Here is a 24024-nt window from a genome sequence, read left to right on the forward strand (position 1 = left end):
GTTGCACAAAACAAATTTTTGAAAATAGAATTCGTACAACGTTCAAAGGGCTTTAAGATAGCTTTAGACCTTTACTCTGTTGTCATTGGAATTAATTTATTCACAATTTCAGCCCCATCCCATTAACTGTTCAAATAATTTAAATCTATCACCACAGAAACGGATGTTCCAGCAGCCTCTGCTTCCACTGCTGCAAGTGACCCGATAGTATCTCCAAATGTGATTGGTTCACGAAAAGTTGCAGTGCCAGATGATGTGGACACTTTTGATTATTTTGAAACATTATCTGCTGTCCCCAATGGTAAGGCCTTTGAAGGGAAGTTTTCTTCCACTGAATGGAAACCTGTTTTATTAAAAAGCTGCCATATACTGTATGCTTAGTCAATCATAATAGTTGAGGCCAGGGGCTCACTTGCAAAAATGGAACCGTCTTCGTAGTGGAACAATACGGATCAGGATAGGCATTGATAGATTGAAACACTAAACTTTTTTTTTTAAATTGAGTCCACACTGTGAAGTGGAAGCTGGTTATTCCAACTCTTGTTTCAAGTATTAAATAGCAAAGCCTGAGAGGAGGCCCTAAGCACTCTTTCAGACAGCCTGGTTTTATGATTCTGTCAAACAACTGTAAAATATATAAAGTTAAGTTCGGGTTTCACTCTTCATCAAAAACTATAGTATGTCATGTGTAGAAATGCACATTGCATAAGGCAGAGTTTTTGTTAGGAGTTTAAGGGTTAATAATCAGCTACCATGGGGTAAAATTTTTACTCCGAATTCACTTTTACATGCTGGGACTTTCTGTCAATCTACAGCATTTGGACTCAAGAATGTAAATCATTAAAGTGCATGGGAAAAGGGGACAGTTCTTTGGCTTTTAATATAAATCTCTGATCCCGTTGAGATACACATTTTCAAAAAAAAAAGCAGCTAAAGCAGGTTTCTTCTCAGTTCTATTGGCAGTGTTTTTTTTCCGTTAATTACTTTTACTTCAGTTAAGACCTGCACTTTCTGATATGAGTTGGTAATTGCTACACAAGCACTTAAGTTGGTCTATTGCACTTTTGTTTCCATTTATTGCTTCCTTACTTCATTTGTACCTTCAGTTTTGTAATAATCAATGCCATTGTTTGATTCTTTGTTTTCCTCTGTCAGCCACTGCCATTACAGTCCTAACCCTGAACATTTTATCGTTCGTGATAAAATGTTCAAAAGGCCTTGCCTGATTTTTTTTATAATTTAAAAAATAATCTAATCACTCATGCATCTCACTAACCAATATGATGGAAATTCTGCATGTTGTAGAATGGAGAATCTATCTCATTCTTAGCCAGTAACTGTTCCTTAGAATGCTTCCAATGTGTATTAGCCATTCAGCTAAGACTTCTGATTCATGTTTATGTACCTAACTAATATTTTTATCCTCTTAACAATCATCCTATCAATTTCTTCCTCTTAGCAGCATTCTTTGAGATATAAACTGCTTCTCGTGTTCAATTTATACAAGAGACTAAAAGAAAATACTTTGTTCAGGTGCCTTCGATTTTCGTGACTGAAATAATTGCAAAACATCATGCTTGTAAATTGTATTTTAATTTGCATGCAGCCTATGCTGTCGATTAACCACAAGTAGGAAACTATGTCCTTACTTTATTTAGTTACGTGTTTCATACTGTAGTACACTTGATTTAACTTGAGAGTCTTTGTACTCGGGTATTTTACTTGGAATGTGTTATTTTATTTGTTTAGAATTCTACCAACACGGGATACTTTCAAAAAGTGCCAATGCTAATATTTTTTTTCTTTTTCAACTGAGTGTATTTCTGTATCTCGCACGCAAACGCATGTGTTGGCACAGAGTTGCCTGATAGAATTAAAGTGCAGCTCTGAACTCACAACCAGATGTTTTCCTGAGTTCAAGTAGAGAACTTGGAAAGTGGCGGCTTGTTCGGGGTGGTGGGGGGAGAGAGAGAGAGCTCTTTAAAACCAGGAAAGGGAGAAAGTGGTGGCAAACAAAAGGGATGGAATCAAAACAGATAACAAGTGAGAATAATTTGTCTGTCCTTGCCAGTCTTAAATCATTGTGAGAAAAATTAGCCTCTGGCTATACTGCCCTCCTGCAAATTCAGCTCCATTAAAGTGATTAGAACCGGATGCATTAAAAGAAGTACATCTTGTGGCCAACATTTTAGAATTTCACTTCTCCTCTCATGTGGCCTTGCATTCACAAAAAACGTCAATCTAGTTGTGAAGCACTTACATTTCTGTTGCAGAATATACACTTTATAAACAGAAATTTGCCGCCATAAACTGTAATAATTGCATCTTAACTCTGGTTTGTTAATACATCAAACACAATTCAAGGCATGCATTTACTTAAAATCCTAGTTACTGTCAGCAATTTGTCAACCACTATCCTTGCCACTACCTTGCACTTCAAGCTATTTTTACCTACATTTTCGGAGTTGGCTTTGCTTCTTAGCAGAGCTGTGTTCTGGGGGTCGGGACATATCAGGGGTGATGAGAGAGCTTCTCATCCACACTCCATTTGCAAATAATAGAAATCTATTCTAGGAAAGCTTAACACACTTTATTACCTCTGGTTTGTATCAAACCGGGGCATTAATATGAATTACAGTTGACCCTTTTTAAAATATGCTGTCTGTTAATTGGCCAAATGGTGCATTATAAAGTAAATGAGATCAAATAGCATCCTGTTAGTTAACTGGAAAAGTCATTGGTTATTTACTCAGAGGATCGGTTAACTGTTCATGCGTCATTGCTGACAGCTTGAAATGTAATTGTGAATTTCACTCCTGCTACCGTGTACAATTTACTTAACAAATTGCATTCTGCTCTTCAGATGTGATTCTTGTCCTGGAGTCCACAATATTATTGGCATTTCTTTACAGTTGTCACTATTCTGGAACCTTAATTTTATTAGACTAAACTGCACCCCTTACCAACAAGACTTGCCGCAACAGAAGCAGATTTACCGTGCATGCATTAGCATTCCTGAGCCCGGGTGAGGCAAGAGTTAGAAGTCTGTCAAAACCATCCCTCTGATGCTGGAGGGTCACTTCTAGAGTTATAGGCTGAAATCATTACCAGTACTTCCTAGAAGATGATGCATTCGTTCACAGAAGCTGCTGGATGGCTGCAGCAACATCTGATGGGGATGGGGGAGGGAGAGGCAATGCTCTTTTGAACTTGATTCTACTGACCTTTGCCCTCAGTAATGTGCTCCACAGCACTTGGTCTATACTCCCATAAGGCAGGTTAGCAGAGGAAATTCTAGCAGACACCATGTCGGGGGGCTTTGTGCACCATAAGATATCCAGCTATTTGCCCAAGAGTGGCCAAGCTCTATGCTGCTTTTGGCCAAATTTGACTGAGGCCATTATTTGGGTATTCGTACTCTAAATACAGTTCCTGGTTAGAGTGAAGTACTTGTTTTTTCAATATTTTTTAGAGAATATCTAATATATCACTTTTTGGGAAGGCATAATATGCAAGACCATCATGCACAGCGACACTTTGACATCCAGCCAGCATCCTGCTAGTTGCGCAGGAGGGACAAATGAATTTTCTTTAGTGAGAGATTGAATTAATGCTGGATTGATTCAGAGGTGCTCAACTTGGCATATTCACACATTAACATATATTCTTTCTCAGCTATTGGTGGGGGGCAAAGTAATGACCACAGAGCCTTTTTGCTCTTAAAAGATCCTTTTAACCGTTTCTCAATAGTATTTTTGCCCCATATTTTGCTTGTATAATTTCTCAGCTGCCAGGAACAATGATGATATTCCATGGTCATAGAATAAAATTGAATACAAAGTTCAAAATTTCGTAGCAGTATTTCTGTATCTTTCCTACATTCTTTCACTTTTTGATATCACCTTCTATATGAAAAGTGTTTAACAGTATGTGTTATAGGACAATAAGATGTAGGAGCAGAATTAGGCCATGGCTGATTCATTTTCCCTCTCAACCCCATTCTCCTGTCTTCTCCCCATAATCTTTGACCTTACTAATCAAGAACCTGTCAACCTCTGCTTTAAATATACCCAATGACCTGGGCTCCACAGCCATCTGTGGCAATGAATTCCACAGATTCACTGCCCTTTGACGAAAGAAATTCCTCCTCACTCTGTTCTAAAGAACCCTTTGGTCCTAGACCTCCCAACTATAGGAAACATCCCCTTTATCTAGGCTTTTAATATTCAATAAGTTTCCATAAGATCCATCCTCATTCTTCTAAACTCAGGCAAGTTCAGGCTCACATTCATCAAATGTTCCCCATTCATTAACCCTTTCATTCTGGGATTCTTATAAACCTGCTCTGGAACCTCTCCAATGTCAGCACGTCCTTTCTCAGACAAGAGGCCCAAAACTGCTCTCAATACTCCAAATGCAGTGTGATCAATGCCTTATGAAGCCTCAGCACCACATCCTATCTTTTCTATTCTGGTCCTCTCAAAACGAATGCCAACAATGCACTTGCCTTCCTTACCACCAAAACTGAGAATCTTCATTCTGTGCCTTACTGCAATGAAGGATGAATATCTTGAGTATTGAACAAAAAAAGCAAAAGTTCAGAATAATGAGACCAAAAGCTTAGGGAAAGAGAGAGCATACTGAACACCACAGTATGGGAGCATTAAATTGAGTCCTGGACCCTCAGTGGCCACTTTATTAGGTACACCTCCTTGTTAACATCCTCTAATCAGCCAATCATGTGGCGGCAACTCAGTGCACAAAAACATGCAGACAAGGTCAAGAGGTTCAGTTGTTCAGACCAAAAATCAGAATGGGTAAGAAATGCGATCTAATCAACTTTGACCATGGAATGATTGTTGGTGCCAGATGGGGTGGTTTTATGTATCTCAGAAACTGTTGATCTCCTGGGATTTTCATGCACAGCACTCTCTAGTGTTTAGAGTGAATAGTGTAGGGAAACTACAAACGTCCAGTGAGCGGCAGTTCTGTGGGTGGAAATGCCTTGTTAATGAGACAGGTCAGAGGAGAATGGCCAGACTGGTTCAAGCTGACAGGAAGGCGACAGTAACTCAAGTAACCATGCTTTGTAACACTGATGTGCAGAAGAGCATCTCTGAATGCACAACACATCGAACCTCAAAAGTGAATGGGCTACGGCAGCAGAGGACCATTCTATTAGTTACCACCTGCATCTAATAAAATGGTCACTAAGTGTATGTGCTTGCATTAAAGAAGGAAAAAAGATTTTTTAAAAATCAGTCACGTTGATAGCTTGGCATTTCTTTAGAGGAAGAGTAAATCTGTTTTTGAGAATATTAATTTACAGAAGCAGCCTTTATTGTAGATAATGAATATGAACTTTTTGAGGCTTTTTACAAAATTGACCTAGAAAATAACCTGATTGAATTCATGCCTGGATCAGCCCTAATTTGATTGCTGCATGCCATAGCAAACATTTTTATTTGACGAAGTGTAGCAACAGTGTAAAGTTACAAGTTTAAGGAGCCAGGGCATTTTGTTCCAGAAGTAATGGCCAACTAAAATCAACTGTTCTGCAACTCTTATTTCCAAGTCTCCTCCCCCTCCCACCCAGGCTCAAAACGCCACAGTTTTAAACAAAATGAAGATCAAAATCTTCAAGTATTTTTGCTACAGCTGTTATTGTAAACCCCCCCCCCCATATTCTTAAAAGACATGTTGTACAAATTTATTTTTAAAACTGAGTGAAAACAAGTTTGGACTATATTTTGTCCATATTATGTCTTAATGCTGGCCACCTTTGATAATATAAGATGTAGGAGCAGAATTAGACTATTTGGCCCGTCCTGTCTGCACCACCAAACCGTTATGGCTGGTTCATTATCCCTCTCAACCTTATTCTCCTGCCTTCTCCCTGTAACCTTTGACACCCTGACAAATCAAGAGCCTCTCAACATCTGCTTTAAATATATCCAATGACTTGGTCTCCACAACCATATTTGACAATGAATTGCACAGATTCACTATCCTCCTCTGGCTAAAGAAATTCTCGTCACCTCTGTTCTAAATGGATGTCCCTCTATTCGGAGGCTGTGCCGGCTAGTCCTAGACACACCCACTATACGAAATGTCCTTTCCACATCCACTCTGCTGAGGCCTTTCAGTTTTCAATAGGTTGCAATGAGATTCCTCCCCCCCCCACACTCTCCATTCTTCTAAACTCCAATGAGTACAGGCCCAGAGGCATCATACACTCATCATACATTAACCCTTTCATTCCTGAACTCATTCTCTTGAAGAACTTCCTCTGGACTCACTCCAATAACAGTACATTCTTTCTTCGATATGGGGCCCAACACTGCTCATGGTACTCCAAGTGCGCTCTGAACAATGCCTTGTAAGGCCTCAGCACTATATCCTTGTTTTTATATTCTAGCCCTCTCAAAATGAATGCTAACATTGCATTTGCCTTCCTTACTATCAACAAACTGCAAATTAACCTTGGGGTATCCTGTACAAGGACTCCCAAGTCACTTTGATTTTTGAATTTTCTCTCCATTTGGAAAATAGTCTATGTCTTTATTCCTCCTATCTAAGTGCATGACCATACACTTTCCTACACTAGACCATACACTTTTTTGCCACTTCTTTGCCATTCTCCCAAACTGTCCAAGTCCTTTTGTACACTCCCTGCCGCCTTAACACTACCTGCCTTTCACCTATCTTCATATTGTCTGCAAACTTGGCCACAAAGCCATCAATTCTGTCATCCAAATCACTGACATATAATGTGAAATCAAGTGATTCCAACGCAGAACACCAATAGTCACAGGCAGCCAACTAAAATAGGCCCCCCTCATTCTCGCTCTTTGTCTCTTGTGAGTCAACCAGTCATGCTAGTATCATTGGTGTAATACCACGGGCTCTTAACTTGTTAAGTAGCCTCGTGTGCGGCATGCTGTCTTAAGGCCTTTTGTAAACAACATCTAGACTTTCCTTGTCTATTCTGCCTGTTGTATTCTCAATAAGTTCCAACAAATTTATCAGGCAAGATTTCACTATGAGGAAACCATGCTGACTTTACCCTATTTTATCATGTGCCTCCAAGTACCCCAAAACCTCATCTTTAATAATGGACTCCAACATCTTCCTAACCACTGAAGTCAGGCTAACTGGCCTATAATGTCCTTCCTTCTGCTTCTGTCCCTTAAAGAGTAAAGTGACAATTGCAGTTCTCCAGTCTTCCATTACCATTACTGAGTCTAGTGATTCTTGAAAGATAATTACTAATGACTCCACAATCTCTTCAGCTACCTCTTTCAGAATGCTGGGATGTAGTCCATCTGGTCCAGGTGACCTTTCGGCTTTCCAATTACATTTTTCTTAGTAATATGAACTACACTCACTTCTGCTCCCTGACCTGACAATCTTGAATTTCTGGCACACTGCCAGTGTCTTCCACAGTGAAGACTAATGCAATATACTTATTAAGTTCATCTGCCATTTCTTTGTCCCCCATTACTACCTCTCCAGTGTCAATTTTCCAGCAGTCCAATATTCATTCCACCTCTCTTCTATACTTTATTTATCTGAAGAACAGCTTTTGGTATCCTCTTTTACATTATTGGCTAGCTTAATCCTTTGTCTTCTTGTCCCTTTTTTTTAAGTTAGGAGATACATGTGACATTAACTACTTTAAGTAGGCTTTGGAATTGGAGAAAGTACTAACATATCACTAAAGTTTTTAAAATGGACTCAAAATGAGATCACAACTGATATGTATCTCGTCAGAACTTTCCCAATTATTTAACCCTCTCATGCGTCCCTGTAGCGGTATCCATGAATGCGGGGCAGCCTTCCAGAGAAATTACCAGGCTCTAAGAATGGCTTGTAGCCATCAAGCAGCATCATCTCAAACGGTTTAGCTACCTAGTAGAAGGGCCAATTCTATTCCTTCTCATCTACAGCTAATGATACCTGGTTCCCATCACTACCTTCCCTACCTACCAACTTTCCCTTTCAGTAAGGATAGAGCTAAATTTGCCAAAGCAGTAAATCACGCCATATCACAATCAGCTATATGTAGATGGCTGGACACTAGCATGAGCAGAGGGAAAGGTGCAGAGCATATAGTTGGCAGTCAGTAGTAGGTGTTTGATGGAAAAAGAATCTCCCTGACCAGTTTGCTGCTTATTTGCTGCAGCCCATTCATTCTTGGGTGATAAGAATAGGACTGATTCTTTATAAATTAGTTCTGCTAGCAATGTTAAAACAATCAGTTCCAAACACTAAGATACCTAATTTTATTACCAAACATATTATCAATTCAAAAGGGATGGATTGTGTACATGTCACAAAACCTCTTCTAACTGCACTGAAAAATTGGTAATGAATTTTGTATTCTGAACTGGTTTGTACTGCTAGACACAACTATAAACAGAGCCATTACTTGAAGGAAATCTTGAACTTGTTTGCAGCTGTGGTTACAAACATGTTTAAGGAATTTTTTATGGATCTCCATGAGTAAGAGTTCAGATGTGCATGGAAGAGTTTCCTGGAATCATTAAAAATTACTGAAAACAAAGGCTACCAAAACTGCCTGCTGGATCTGAAATAGTTCATGACTTCCTCTAAGGATTTGTTTTCTAAACAAATCCTGAACAGAAGTACTTAAGTTTAGAATACATTCTCTTCTGTAGTTCGGATCGTTGACATGAGAAGCACTCCTTAACATTTTTACAAACTTATTTTTGCTCCAGGAGTTCGATGGGAGGTGCAGTCTGGAGATGCAAACCAAATGGTCCACATGAACGTCCTGATCACCTGTGTTTTGGCTGCTTTTGTTCTGGGAGCCTTCATTTCTGGCATTGCCGTGTACTGCCACCGTGATACCTACTTGCGCAAGGCCCGCAAAATGAACAAGGATGCCGAGTCGGCACAGTCCTGCACCGACTCGAGTGGAAGTTTCACAAAATTTAACGGACTGTTTGATAGTCCAGTTAAGGAATACCCACAAAGCATCAACACGCCCAAGCTGTACACAAACCTGCTATCCAACGGCAAAGAGCTGCCGCCCAGCAGCGACGCAAAAACCATGATCGTGGACAGCCACGGACAGCCTCCCGAATTGGCAGCCTTGCCGACGCCCGAGTCTACACCAGTACTTCATCAGAAAAGCATTCAACCCATCAAGAACCAGTGGGAGAAAGCCCAGAACAACATCAACGCAGCAAGAAAGGAATCGCCTTTAAAAAGTCCTCAGATTATTCCGTCGAGTCCTCCCCCTCATTCCCCCATAAACCATAATAGCCAGATACCCAGTGCTGTGGTCCTTCCCAATGCTACCCATGCCTACAACATGTCTTTCTCAAATTCTAATGCCCACAAGGCTGAAAGGAAGGTGCAAAATATAGAAATGTCAGTAACTGGCCACTCTGGTAAAAAGGAACAGCAAAGAGCTGTTGAGGCAAGAAACACATTAAATGACCTCCTGAAACATCTCAATGAAAGTGGAACCAGCTCTAAAGCCATCTTGGGGGACATCCCTATGACTCGTCAAAATATAATGCTAGAAACAATGACCAAAATAGTGGAAGTGCCCCCCAAGGTTCCAAACAGAGAGGCATCACTCTACTCTCCTTCTTCTACTCTTCCGAGGCACAGCCCAACGAAGCGGGTAGATGTTCCATCAACCTCAAACATACAACTGTCAAGTTTAGAGAGAGAGAGAGAACGAGGCTACCCCCGGAATTCTTCACAGAGGCACTCAATATCTGTGCTCCCCAAAAATGTTATCAGCTCACTGAATGGAGCTGTGTTGTCACGGCACCCCAGTTTTAATAGGGGAGGATATTTTCCCCCAGCACCACCAATGAGGATGGACTCTGTACACGGGACCCCTCTTGTTATTCAACCACAACCTGGCTCCTTGTCCCGCCAGAGCAGTTACACAAGCAATGGGACGCTGCCTCGATCAGGAATTAAGAGAACGCCCTCCATTAAACCAGATGTACCACCAAAGCCATCCTTTGGTCAACCCACGACTCCAGTCAAACCATTACAGAAGTATAGTTACTAACAGGACAAGCAGCTAAAAGCAATTTCTGTATCTCAGCTAATGTGATGTGGGAGGACATTTAAGATAAAATGTTGCTTGAAAACTACCAGTGATACTGCTCTGATCAACACGTGGAACAAGTGGCCAAAGTAGCTGTTTCCTCAAAGTGCATCTTTCAGCAAGACTGAAGGCAGGACTGTTCTCCTGCTGGGCAAAGAAGATGCCATGTAATAGAAAAAGATGCCGTTAAGATATAGAGCCTTGGAGAAGAGCAACATGAAATGTATGAAATTTATCCTGTGATTTTACGTCAAAGTACAAGGAAATACTTGAACAATGGTTCCATTTTCACTACTGTTGAGCATTGTCTCCCCATTAAATGTGAACGGTATTACTGACAGTACATGCATTTGTCTTGTTGCTTGTACCGATGTTTAATGACTTTACATAAAACTTCTGATTTCAGCAGATGTGCTTTTGGTTTGACAACTTGCCACTCTAGCCCAACTGTAGCAAGGACAAATGTTTTGTGACCTTCCCCATGAAGGTCACAGAGAAGTGCTGTGTGAGTTACACAGACGAGGATGCACTTAATGGTTCTTGTGGCAGCTGTTAAGCTGCATTGCCTGATATACTGAGCACGACAGAAATGACCTGAACCTGTCCTACTGCAATTTTACCTGGACCATATCACTGTGTTGAGTGCAGCTACCTGTCTACAGCCGTGGGCCTTTGCATTGTGTCCATGTAGCTCAATCAAATGTGATGTCCATTCCATTCTACACTTGCACCATTTACTGTAAGTTCATACAGCCAGTTCATCTTAACAATCTGTAGACAAGGAGCTGCCCTGCCACAGAGATGGGCAGTACACAAGATAAAGGATAGTGCAATCACTTTGTTAAGGAGTATTAAATGTGATTGGTAGGGCATCCAGAGGAGTCATGCAGGTAATGACAATGTTCTGTAAATAGTGTATCTGTGTTCACCTGGATTCTGTGCATTTTGTGCCTTATTCAATAAGCATTACATTGATATTGAATTCTTGTCAAGTGTTCTCAAACAGAGAAGCTGCTTTCCAGTGTGCCAGTTGTATTTTATTTTTAAATGGTTTTGTAAAAAAAAATGAAATCATGGCCTGAAATGTAAAGGCTACTTGCAGCCATTTGATAAGTGGGGGAGAGAAAAGAATGATCAATATATGGTTAACATTCCACTGCATTTCTTTTTGACAAGAACAAAAGGTTGTTTTAAGAAAGCTTGGCATGAGTTGAACAAAGGTTAGCTGGTGTACCACACTTAAGATGATGTTGAAGCACCGACATGCACAGATAACCCATTCTTCTTACTGACATTGACCAGACGAGTCAAGCTGCATGGCTTAAAATACTAATTGCGTAAAGGTACCGGTATCACGGATACTGTGGAATAATCAGTTCACCATAACCAAATCGACGTGATGCTGTAGAATCCTTTCCAGCCAATGAACAAACCGCTGCAATCATTTCAATACTATTAAAATTTAAAGTAGTAATTTTGCAACCACTTCCGCTAAACAAAAAGGTAAAAAAGAGCCCAAGTCACTTAAATGATGCTGCACTGTATATTGCTGTAGAGCACTTGTTCTGTTTTATGTTGCCATTTCTAACATCCTGTATTGCCTTTACATTAAATTGAACAACTACTCTCTCCATTGTGTTGAGGTAAACCCCAGGTCGTACATTGGCAAGCTAACTCTTTTAAAAAAAAAAGGTTGTTGTTGTTGTATTATGTCCTATGAAGTAACGTATAGACAACCCTTGTAAACTTGTACTGTGGAAGTGTACATAACATACATTTTGTTTTTAACACCGCATGTAAAGTCAAAATAAAAGAATCCAATAGAATATTTCATTCTCTATTTATCTGCATTTAAACTACTTCCATGTGTAAATATTTCCACCCCTCATACAAAGTTAAACCTAGTTCAGATTCATATTTTCTTCTAGGCCTGTTGTTGTTGTTCCTTGGGGCACATTGGGTGCCATTTTTGCTGTTTCCATAGCATTTGTCTTGTTTTTTTTTTCTTTTACAAGACCGAATTGCTAGCTCAATGCTCAACCCAGCATGGATGGAAAGCATGCAAGGAGCCGGGCAGATTCGAACCTGGACCACTCACCCTGAAGTCCGGTACTGATGCCACTACACTACCAGCTGGCTTCTTTCAGATCCGGGCGGAAACTATTTCAGCCCTTGGAGACAGAACAATCTTAATTCCCCAAATCATTTTCACTGTAACCTATCCTCCCCAAACTCCTATCAACATGATGAAGGATGAAAGGTGACTTGATAGAGGTGCTTAAGATTATAAGAGGCATCATAGAGTAGACAGCATCTTTTTCCCATTGTGGCAGTGACTAGTATGAAAGGACGACATAATTTTAAGATGATTTTGTAGTAAAGTTTAGGAGGGGGAGTCGGGTAGATTTTTTTTTAAGCACAGAGAATGTTAAGTTCATGGAGCTCAACTGCCAGGTGTGGAAGTAGAGGCAGATACATTAGAGACATTTGAAACATACTTAGAAGGTACATAATGAATGAAAAATGAGGTTTATGTGAGAGGGCACGTGGCCAAGTGGTTAAGGCATTGGATTAGCGACCTGAAGGTCTTGAGTTCGAGCCCCAGCCAAGGCAGTGTGTTGTGTCCTTGAGCAAGGCACTTAATCACATATTATTCTGCGACGACACTGGTGCCAAGCTGTATGGGTCCTAATGCCCTTCCCTTGGACAACATTGGTGTCGTGGAGAGGGGAGACTTGCAGCATGGGCAACTGCTGGTCTTCCATACAACCTTACCCAGGCCTGCGCCCTGGAAAGTGAAGACTTTCCAGGCACAGATCCGTGGTCTCACAAGACTAACGGATGCCTGCATGTGAGAGGGAGGGGTTAGATTTATTTCAGAATAGGTTAAAAGGTAAACACAACATCATGGGCTGAAGAGCCTGTGTTGTTCGTGTTCCAACTCCTAAACTTCCCTCATTCACATATACACCAGGGTGTATTTACAATGGGCACTCCATGTTGTTTGGGATGGGGAGGTGGGAAATCCCTCATGATCAAGCAAATTCCATACGGACAGCACCCTTGGTCATCATTGAAACTGGAGCAGCGGCTCTCCTAACTAAACCCGCACGTACTTAGTACTGTATTGTGTTAGCAGTTACCAAATGTTTGATTTTGCAGTGTTCGTCGAGCTTGGCAATTAGCTGGTATTTACCAAATTTATTTAATTGGAGCGCAAAGGAGAAGTAACTTGACAAGTAATTTACAACTTTCGATTAAATTGAGCTAAATTCGTGTTTCTATGATTATGCATCTTAATCTTGTGATATTGTGTGTAGCTCTTGTCAACTCTGACAGCTGGTTCAGCCTGGGGGGGGGGGTGGCTTCACCAGCTATCAAAGTTATAAAACAGGAGCTTTGTGTGTGTTTATACAAAAGAGGAAAGAAAATTTTGGCACAGAAGAACTATCAAATTCCAGGTTTTGAGAGGCTGTGAGAGCGACGATGGGTAACTTAATCTCTGTCTCCTCCACTAAAGGGGCAAGCCATTCTAAAGGGACAGCCATGCAAAATTAGGCATTCAACAAGCAAATCCAAATTGGATCCTACAGGCTACAAATCAAAAAGTCCTCAGAATCACAGAAACTTGTTTCTGATATATACATTTCCAGCTGTAACGTTCTCTGTATTTTTGACAGACAGCTAAACCTGGATCTGTGGAAATTACTATTGAAAGATGTACGCAAAGCAGATATGGACATAGCCAGGTGTACCAGAGGTGAAGGCCAATAAATTCCAAGAATCAAACTGGATAGCTTTGCAAGTGCAGAGAAAACAGTGCAGGCTTACCACTGAAAGACAAATTTCAGCTAAGGCCCGAGGCCCATCACAAGAAAAATTAATGGGTCACAGAGAATCTACTTGTAAAGAAAAACACTGCAATTGCTGTAAATTGCCTACCGTTAAGTGATAGTACATTCTTCAATAGATGTCCCTAAACTGTGCACTATTAAAGCTGTAATCAATACCAGGCCTTCAACAGGTTAAATCTGCTGCAGGTTAGATCCTTAAATTTGCATTAAAATTCACACTAGCAATCAAGCATCAACAGAAATTGGCATTTACCTACTCAGTAGTAGTCTTTTATTTATTCATGTGATGTCCAAGTTACTGGCATTTAACACCCACACTTAATTCTCTTGAACTAGGTGTGTAACTAAATCATTAAGAGAGAGGTCTGGAACACAAAGTTAACAGGTTACCTTTCTTGAAGAACACAAGTAAATCAGTTGGACGTTATTAAAAATGCTGCTGTTTTAATCACCATCACTTTCTTACGTTTTTGTTTTATGTAATTAACCACATTTAAGTTCCACAGTGGCTGTAGTAAGATTTGAACTTTATCACTCCAGTTCATAACCCCAAGTCTTTGGATGCCCCCGTCCAATCACGGGGAGTGGCATAGTAACATCATGGTTAGTGCAATGCTTTATAGTACAGGTGACCGGGATTCAATTCCCACTGCTGCCTGTAAGGGGTTTTTGCACATTCTCCCCGTGACCGCGTGGGTTTCCTCCGGATGCTCCAGTTTCCTCCCATGATCCAAAGACGTACCAGTTAGTAGGTTGTCGGTCATTGCAAGTTGTCCTGTGATTAGGCTAGGATGAAATCGGGGGGCGGGGGGGGGACTGCTGAGCAGGGTAGCTGGAAGGACCTGTTCCATGCTGTATCTCAATAGATAAATAGAAAGATAAGTAACAACAAAGTGTATGCCCCAATAGATGTTTGAATACCTCTAGACAAACACATTATAGTGCCACTTATCAATGAGTATCCACCACAAAAGAGTATCTAATGAGCTCAAAGGTGAAATAGTGAAAGATCATTAGATTCTCAAATCTGGATCACATTATTGAGGGAAGCAATGTCAGCATTCATTTTGAGAGAACTGGACTATTAGAGGAAGGATGAAATGCTGAGACTTTGTAAGGCATTGGTTAGACTCCACTTAAGAGTATTGTGAGCAGTTTTGGGCCCCATATCAAAGAGTGAATGTATTGTCATTGGAGGGGGGCCCAGAGGAGGTTTAACATACGAGCAGTGCTTGATGTCTCTGGGCCTGTGACTCGCTGGAGTTTAGGAGAATGAGGTGGGTGGGGGAGGGGGGGGCTCTCATTGAAACCTACCAAATATTGAACTGAGACGAAGAGGATGTTTCCGATAGTGGTAGATTCTAGAACCAGAGGGCACCACTTCAGAATGCAAAAAGATCCCTTTAGAACAGATGATGAGGAAGAATTTCTTTAGCCAGAGGGTGGTGTATCTGTGGAATTCATTGCCACGGATGGCTGTGGAAGCCAGGTCATTGGGTATATTTAAAGAGGAGCTTGATAGGTTATGGGGGGAAAGCAGAAGACTGGGGTTGAGAGGGAAATAATTCAGCCATGATTGAATGGCGGAGCAGGCTCAATGGGCCATATGGCCTAATTTAATTCTTACATGTTATGTTCAAATGCCCACAGTTAATTGCTGTATAATCACTGACCCAGATTTTCCTGGGAAATGCTAACAATTCCACATTCCACAGACTGGAAAGGTCATGGCGCCGGGACCAGAGACAAGTGACTTGTCAGAGTTCAGCTCACTGCACGGCGAGGATTACTCATCTCTGCACTGAACTGAGGCTGTGGCCTGCGACTAACAGGCTCCCGGATCGGCCGAAGTGATGGCCGGCTTCGTGGCTGTGGGCTCGCTTTCATGAATTTTATATGCTTGCTTCCATCGTTTATTTCTTTCCCCCTGCACGTCAGGTGTTTGAAGGTCCGTTTTCAAATGGGTTCTATTGGGTTTGCTTTGCTTTGTGGCTGCCTGTAATGCGATGAATCTCAAGGCCGCATGTAATATACATACTTTGATAATAAGTGTACTTTGAAATTTGAACATGCGCCTGCCAGCGTTTCTCACCCACAACCTAACCATCTGACAGCTGTTTGCCTCTCTCACATCTGACTAATGGGCTGCTCTGAAGTTGAGGAGGGAACATGAAGCTTCCTTATCTCCACAGCTATGAAGAATCAGTCTGCAAAACTGCAGAGCAGATCCAGTGATTTTAACAGAGGGGAATATTTGCATGGCACTAAGCAATCTACACTTGTTTTTGAATTAATTGACATTTTAATTTTCCTGCATATTGAGTGCATTTTGCTCTTTCATAACACTTATCAATCCATTTGTAATGGTAGTGGAATGCTGTTAAACATGTCGGAAACACTCAGAATGTTTTGACAGCCAGCTAAACCTGGATTTGTGAAAGTTACCACTGAAAGAAGCATTAAAGGTAAATATGGACAGAGCAGATGGATTAGTGGTGAAGTGTAAAAAAATTCCAGTCCTTATGTTTGTTGCAATAAGTGACATAGTAGAAAAAGCAAAAATACTAATAAAAGAATATGCATTAACCACAAACTCAAAAGATAGTGGAGCAGAATTAGGCCATTCAGCCCATCAAAGCTGATTTATTTTCCCTCTCAGCCCCATTCTTCTCCCAATAACCTCTGATGTCCTTACTAATCAAGAAGCTGTCTCTCCACTTTAAATATACCCAATGGCTTGGTCTCAGACTGGGAGCAAACAGAGGATTAACTGAATTTGACTGAAATCTTAAGATCACCTTTGCAAACTTAATAGAGGTATTGTGCTGTGTTTGGTTTCTCCAGTACAGAGGAAATCACATTATGAGAACCAAGTGCAGTACACTAAACTGCATGCAGTGTAAGTGAAAAGTCCTCTCACAGTGGATATTAACATTGCATTTGCTTTCCTTACTACCAACTCAACCTGCAAGTTAACCTTTAGATATTTTACGTGAGGACTCCAAGTCTCTTTTGCACCTCTCCCCATCCAAATTTAGAAAAATAGTCTTCTTTAATTTCTTCTACCAAAGTATTCCATCTGCCATTTACTTTCCTATTCTCCTAATCTGTCCATCTGCAGAATCCCTGCATCAACACTACCCGCTCCTCCACCTATCTTCGTATTATCTGCAAACCTGGACACTAAGCCATCAAATCATTGACAAATCCAGATCGTTAACGTACCGTGGGGTGATACGGAAGCGTAGTGGTTAGCTTAATTGCTTTACAGCACTGGCAATCACCAACTGGGGTTCAATTCCCGCCACTGCCCGTAAGGAGTTTGTACGTTCTCCAGTGACGACGTGGGTTCCCTCTGAGTGCTCCAGATTCCTAAGATGCACGGTCAGGGTTAGTGAGCTGTGGGCAAGCTATGTTGGTGCCCGAAGTGGGGCGACACTTGCAGGCTGCCCCCAGCACGTCCTCGGACTGTGCTGGTCGCTGACGCAGCACGGTGCATTTCACTGTAATGTTACAATGTTCCGTTATGCATGTGACAAATAAAGCTAATCTTACAAAGTTCAACTTGAAAAGTAGCGGGCACAACACCAACCCCTGAGCAATCCCACTAGTCACTGCAGCCAAATGAGAAAGGACATCACCCCCCACAAAAAAAATTCCCATTTTTTGCCGATCGGCCAATCATCCAATTAAACTGAGCTGTATATATTCTTGAAAACCAAAGTGACTCTACAACCTCCCTATGAATGCAGGTACTGTACCTCAAAGAAATTAACTCCTTCAAATACCTGAGCACAGAACTCCCCGGATTGTGGACTTGAATGGAAAACAGAACTATCACTGAGCGGTGAAGGTATATAGACACTGGACTTTACAGCACAAAGAAGACAATTTGACCATGCTGACTCTGCTGGAGCAATGCACTTTTAATTCAAATGCTTTGCTCTCTCCTCTGGCCCTGGGCTTCCTCTGCTTCACAGGATTATTGATACTTCCCTTAAAAGGTGCAATGGACTACTCCCTTTGGTAAACATTCTATGTTATAACAGCACTGTGTAAATGATTTTTTTACCTCAGTATACAGATAGTTTGATTTTAACTAGTTTTCCACAGAGACAACAGACAAGTTATAAACAACAGTATCTTCTAAATCCCCAAGAATGCTGATGAGGCGAAGTTACCTTGTTAGATACAAATTGGAAGATGTCCGCTGCTGTGTAAGATGCCATATTTTTCAATAAAAGATCCACACAGGTGAAATGTGGACTCCAGAAATAGGCATATTGTACTTCTTATTAATGCATAGTTCGAAGTAATAGCATCTGCAATAAATCTTCTTTCACCAATGTAGTGTGGAACTACTGAACCTGGTCTGACAGAGGAATTAATGGAGCAGGTCAGCAAGCTTGTAAAAAAAAAAATACTTGAATATCCAAAATCAAATTATCCCACTCGTGTCACTGATTTGCCTTTCATTATGTTGAACTTGAGAGCATCAATCCACATAAGCACTTCAAGCTGCTAATGTGCCATCTGCACAGTTGGTTGGAAGCATTTCTTGCACGGTTGCACAGACACCAGCTGGTGCGATGTCCATGCAGGCCTCCAGTGAGGCAACATTAAGGAACGTTGTATGTTCTCATCTATCTCAAGATATCACAAAACACTTCCAAAGCAGAGTCTCCACTGTAATACAGAAAGCACAGCTGCCGATATGTATGCAACAAGATGCCTTAAGTAGCAGAACCACAGTGACCCAGAGCAAACAGTCTGGGTGGTCTATTAACACCGGTACTGAGATAGAGTGTAAACTCAGTCAGCTCCATCACGGGCACTAGCCTCCGCAGTACCCAGGACATCTTCAAGGAGCGATGCCTCAAAAAGGCGGCATCCATCATTAAGGATCCCCATCTCCTTGTTCTCAATGCCACCATGACGAAGGAGGTAAAGAAATGTGAAGACACACACTCGACGATCCAGGAGCAGCTTCTTCCCTCTGCCATCTGATTTCTGAGTGGACACTGAACCCACCAACACTGCTTCACAACTTTCCTATTTCTATTTTTTGCTCTATTTAACATATATACTTGCTGTGATTATTATGTATTGCGTTGTACTGCTGTCGCAAAGTCAATAGATTTCATGACTTATGCTGGTGATATTAAACCTGGTTCTGAAAGCTTTTTGTGTGCTATTCAGACAGATTGGCCAAGTGGTTAAGGCGTTGGACTAGCTATCCGAAGGTCGCGAGTTCGAGCCTCAGCTGAGGCAGTGTGTCATGTCCTTGAGCAAGGCACTTAACCACACATTGCTCCTGCACGTTTATAGCCCAGAGGCAGTGGTTGGTGCAGTATGGACAAGACAGATCATTCCTATGGTAACTTCTACGTTGAAAAAGGCACACTCGATAACTTCATGCCCAAAGAAACAATTTTATGTCAAACGTCAAAACTGATATGTACATATAGAGACTTTCACAACCCGTACGGCATGGCAGGGACACTATATACAAAACACACCGGAAGTAAAAACCCCCCCCCCCCCGACTATCCTTATTAGTATTAACTTACTTTTAATAATGCTCACATTACAACACTTCTCTCCCTTTAAAATCCAACATTCCCCAAATGTAAAAAACTAGGAAATAAAATCAGTCCTGATGAAGGGTCTCGGCCTGAAACGTCGACTGCACCTCTTCCTAGAGATGCTGCCTGGCCTGCTGCGTTCACCAGCAACTTTTATGTGTGTTGCTTAGATAAAAACAGTAGTGTTATTAACTTGCGTACACCTGAAAACCTATACTAGTATCTCAGCAACAGTTTACCAATACCAAACATCTGGAAAACATGACAGATTCAACATTCAATCTCACAACAACAAAAAAAAACCTGTCCCGTCAAAGATTCAGTCCGTCAGGAGGTTTATGAGTGCACTGTGATCTGTACACTATCCCCGGTGACCCCGCAGGCACTGCTGGTGAGGGTGTTTTGGGTGGATCTGGTTTTGGGGGCATGAGAGGGGTCTGTGTGTCTGCGTGAGAATGTCCATCCTCCTCAGGGGACCCCGACCCCTCTGCCAGCATCTCGCTTTCTGGCAAAGTCACTGGTGGACATGCTTCCACCGTAGTCTGTCTCACAAATGGAAACTCCATGGAACTGTCTGCCTCTGAGCCGGTATCATGACGCAGGCGCACATGCCTGGATGTCTACGGAAAACACGCCCATCAGCCAGTTTAACAACATAGGAGACGGGACTACTCTACTTAAAAATAACCCCAGGCAGCCATTGCTGATTGTTTCTCACAAAGACATTGTCATCCGGTTTTAACTGTCTCTCTCGTGCATGTTGATCATGTCCCTCCTTCTGCTTTTCCTGTTTTCTCTTCACTTTCGCCTTCATGTCCGGGCGCAGCAGGTCCAATCTTGACTTGGGCCAACGACCCATCAGCATCTCTGCTGGAGTGCGTGCAGTCATAGTCTGTGGCGTGAGGCGGTATTTAAACAGGAAACGTGAAAGCCGCATGCTAAGAGAGTCCCCTGCCACCCGCTTCAGGCCTTCCTTCACTGTCTGAACAGCCCACTCAGCCCAACCATTGGTGGAAAGGGGCCGTCCGAATGTGATGAATGCCATTCTGCTGCATGAACTCACTGAACAGCTCACTGGTGAACGTCGGGCCATTATCAGTGACCAGAGTGTCAGGCAACCCGTGGACTGTGAACACTTGCCTGAGTTTATCTATGGTTGAGGGGGCTGGGATGTTGCTCATGGTGTGAGCTTCGATCCATTTAGAATGCGCATCTACCATTGCAAGAAACATCTGCCTCATAAAAGGGCCAGCAAAGTCCAAATGTAGCCTAGACCAGGGATGGGCTGGCCACTCCCATGGGTGCAAAGGAGCTGGTGATGGCATATTCTGATTAGTTTGACATTGCGTGCATGATTTTACCTTGTTCTCCAGATCATGATCCATTCTTGGCCACCAACGTAAGATCTTGCAAGGCTTTTCATTCGAGACACCCCTTGATGAGTCTCATGAATTTCCTCCACAATCTGTGAACGGCCAGGGGAAGGCACGATGACCCTCGCCCCCCAGAAAATGCAGCCATCCTGCAGACTGAGTTCTGTCTTGCATTTGGCATAAGGCCTCAGTTCCTCTCCTTCCACAACATTGGGCCAACCTAGTAAAAGAAAAGTCTTGACTTGGGACAGAACTAGGTCCCTCTCTGTCCACTGCTTGCTCTGGGTCGCCTTTACAGGTATCTCTGACATCCTCTCCAATGAAAACACAGTCTCTGGAGGCACAAATGTAGTAACAGGTGTCTCAGGTAAAGGTAGTCGACTGAGTGCATCAGCATTTGCATTATCCCCACCCGCTCTGTACACTGTAGTGTACTGGTAGACTGACAATGTAAGAGCCCAACGCTGTATCCTGGCTGAGGCTAGTGGTGGGATGCATCCAGTCTCACTGAACAGGCTCATCAGTGGTTTATGGTCCATATAAATTGTAAATACGTGTCCATAAAGGTACTGATGAAAGCGTTTGACCGCAAAAACAATGGCCAGACCTTCTTTGTCTAGCTGTGAATATCCCTTCTCAGCAGCTGTCAGGGTACGTGAAGCAAAACCAATAGGCTTCTCTGAACGGTCCTCCATTACATGCCAGAGAACTGCCCCGACTCCATAGGGCGAGGCATCACATGCAAGGGTGATCTCCTTGTCTGGGTCATAGTGAATAAGCAACTTCGCTGAATGGAGGAGTTCTTTCACTTCCTTGAAAGCTTTCTCCTGCTCTTCACCCCATTGCCACTTAGTGTCATTGTGAAGCAGCTTATACAGTGGGGTCAAAACCCTTGAGCGGTCAGGAAGAAACTTGCCATAATAATTCACCATGCCCAAAAATGATCTGAGTTCTGTGACAGTCTAGGGGCTTGGGGCCTCCTTAATAGCTCTCACTTTGTCCCCACAGGGCAAAGCCCCTCAGCTGTGATCTTGTGTCCCAGGTAAGTCACACTCGATGCCAGGAACACACATTTTCCACACTTCAACCGTACCCCTGCGTCTGACAGCCTCTTCAGCACCTGTTCTCAATTAGCTAGATGCTCCACCTCTGTAGCCCCCGTGATCAAACTATCATCAAGGTACACTGCTACGTGTGGAATCCCCTGCAGCAAGGTGTCCGTTGTCCTTTGGAAAATGGCAGGGCTGGACACCACTCCAAACACCAGGCGATTGTACTTGAATAATCCCTTGTGCGTATTAATTGTGACGTACTCCTTTGAATCCTCGTCGAGCAGCAGCTGTTGGTAGGCGTGGCTCATGTCCAGCTTTGTGAACTGCTTACCCCCTGACAGGGTCGCAAACAGGTCATCAACCCGTGGCAATGGGTACTCCTCCAGCCTAGAGACCTGATTCACCGTAAGCTTATAATCCCGACATATCCTCACCGTTTTGTCTGCCTTCAAAACTGGAACAATGGGAGCCGCCCACCTTGAAAACTGGACGGGCTCGATAAAGCCCAGCCTCTGTCAACATTCCAGCTCCTCCTCGACTTTGCCTTTCATGGCATAGGGCACCGACCTGGGCTTAAAAAAACGTGGTGTGGCCTCAGGGTCAACATGGAGTTCCACTGTCACACCCTTCAGTGTGCCCAGCTCGTCCCTGAAAACGTCACTATACCGCTGCAGAGTGTTCTCCGTCATGTGTGCGTATTTAATTTCATGCCAGTTTAGCCAGATTTTGTGAATCCAATCGCGATCCAAAAGACTGGGCCCACTGCCCTTAACTATCACCAGCCTGGTTTCAGCCTTTTGACCCCTGGCTGAAACGTCCACATATAACACCCCTTAAATGAGGTATGGGCTGCCCATTTAGGTCCTAAGTTTGAGCTTTGACGGTCTAATGGGAGGTAGGTTGGACCCCCATGTCCTCCTGTAGGTCTCCTCACTAATGACCGATGCAGTAGCCCCTGAATCAATCTCAAACTTAATGTCCTTGCCCCTGACAGTGACTGTGGCATAATATGGTTCAGGTGGTTCCTCATCTGTTTCCACTGCAAACATGTTGTAGGCACACGCTGCCTCTTCATCTGCTTCTTCTAGACGGTGTGTGGCTGCCTGAGTCTGTGAGCTTTCCCCTGCCCAGGCTTAATCTTACCCTTTGAACTTCTGCACTTTTTAGCTAAATGTCCCTTTTTGCTACAAGCATGGCAGACAGTGTCTTTGAATTTGCAATCATTTGCATAGTGCGTCCCTCCACACCAGAAACATTCCATCCACTTTACCTGTTTACCAGTCTCCCTCCTGACTTGGTACACTGCCGCCAACTGCGACCCCCCATGTCCTTTCTGGATATCCTTGACATTATTAGCAGCCATCTCCATGCCTTGGGCAATCTCTAAGACTTTATTGAAAGTCAACGGTGGGGTTTCCCCTGACAGATGGCGTTGTATGCCGTCATTATTAATGCCGCATACCAATCTATTAGGGAGCGTGTCATCCAACACCACTCCGAAATCACAATGCTCCGACAGCTGCCAAAATTGGCCACAGACTGACCTGGCTTCCTGAAACGGCTGTGAAACTTACACCGTTAGACTATCACAGAAGGTTTTGGATTGTAGTGGTTCCCCACGAGCTTGACCAGTTCGTCATATGGAATGTCCTCCGGTTTCTGTGGTGTGGCTAAATTCCTTATTGGCTTGTAAATCTTTGCCCTACACACACTCAGGAGAATAGAGTGCTTCTTAGCCTCCTCAGTAATTCCATTAGCACAGAAAACGTGTCCCAACCTTTCCTCATACTCCGACCAGTCCTCCGTTACCTCCACAAATTCACTGATGGTCCCAAACGTAGCCATCTGAACGTGAGGCTCCTTATTGGTGCTGCTGCTCCCGCTAGAATCGCGCCGACACGTCCACAAAACCAGTTCACCTCGTCACCAAAAATATGTGGTAACTTCTACTTCGAAAAAGGCACACTCAACAACTTCATGCCCAAAAATGCAACTATATCTCGAATGTCAAAACCGTTATGTATATATAGAGGCTTTCACGACCCGTACGGCATGGCAAGG

General features: G+C 42.7%; 1 protein-coding gene across 22 annotated transcripts in view; it reads left to right on the forward strand.

The window, feature by feature from the left end:
* sema6dl (sema domain, transmembrane domain (TM), and cytoplasmic domain, (semaphorin) 6D, like) overlaps positions 1-11925 on the forward strand; it is a 357548-nt gene extending 345623 nt beyond the window's left edge. For 20 of the 22 annotated variants that reach the window (XM_063066000.1, XM_063066004.1, XM_063066002.1 and 17 more), the window contains 2 exons: positions 158-301; positions 8742-11925. In XM_063066000.1, the coding sequence (XP_062922070.1) occupies positions 158-301; positions 8742-10060 (1463 nt within the window). In that variant the 3' untranslated portion in view covers positions 10061-11925. The remainder of the gene's footprint in view (positions 1-157; positions 302-8741) is intronic. The other 2 variants (XM_063066011.1, XM_063066019.1) reach the window with 1 other exon arrangement.
* Positions 11926-24024: the final 12099 nt, after the last annotated feature.

The sequence above is a fragment of the Mobula hypostoma genome, chromosome 13 (assembly GCF_963921235.1).
Source record: "Mobula hypostoma chromosome 13, sMobHyp1.1, whole genome shotgun sequence".
NCBI classification, from domain to species: domain Eukaryota; kingdom Metazoa; phylum Chordata; class Chondrichthyes; order Myliobatiformes; family Myliobatidae; genus Mobula; species Mobula hypostoma.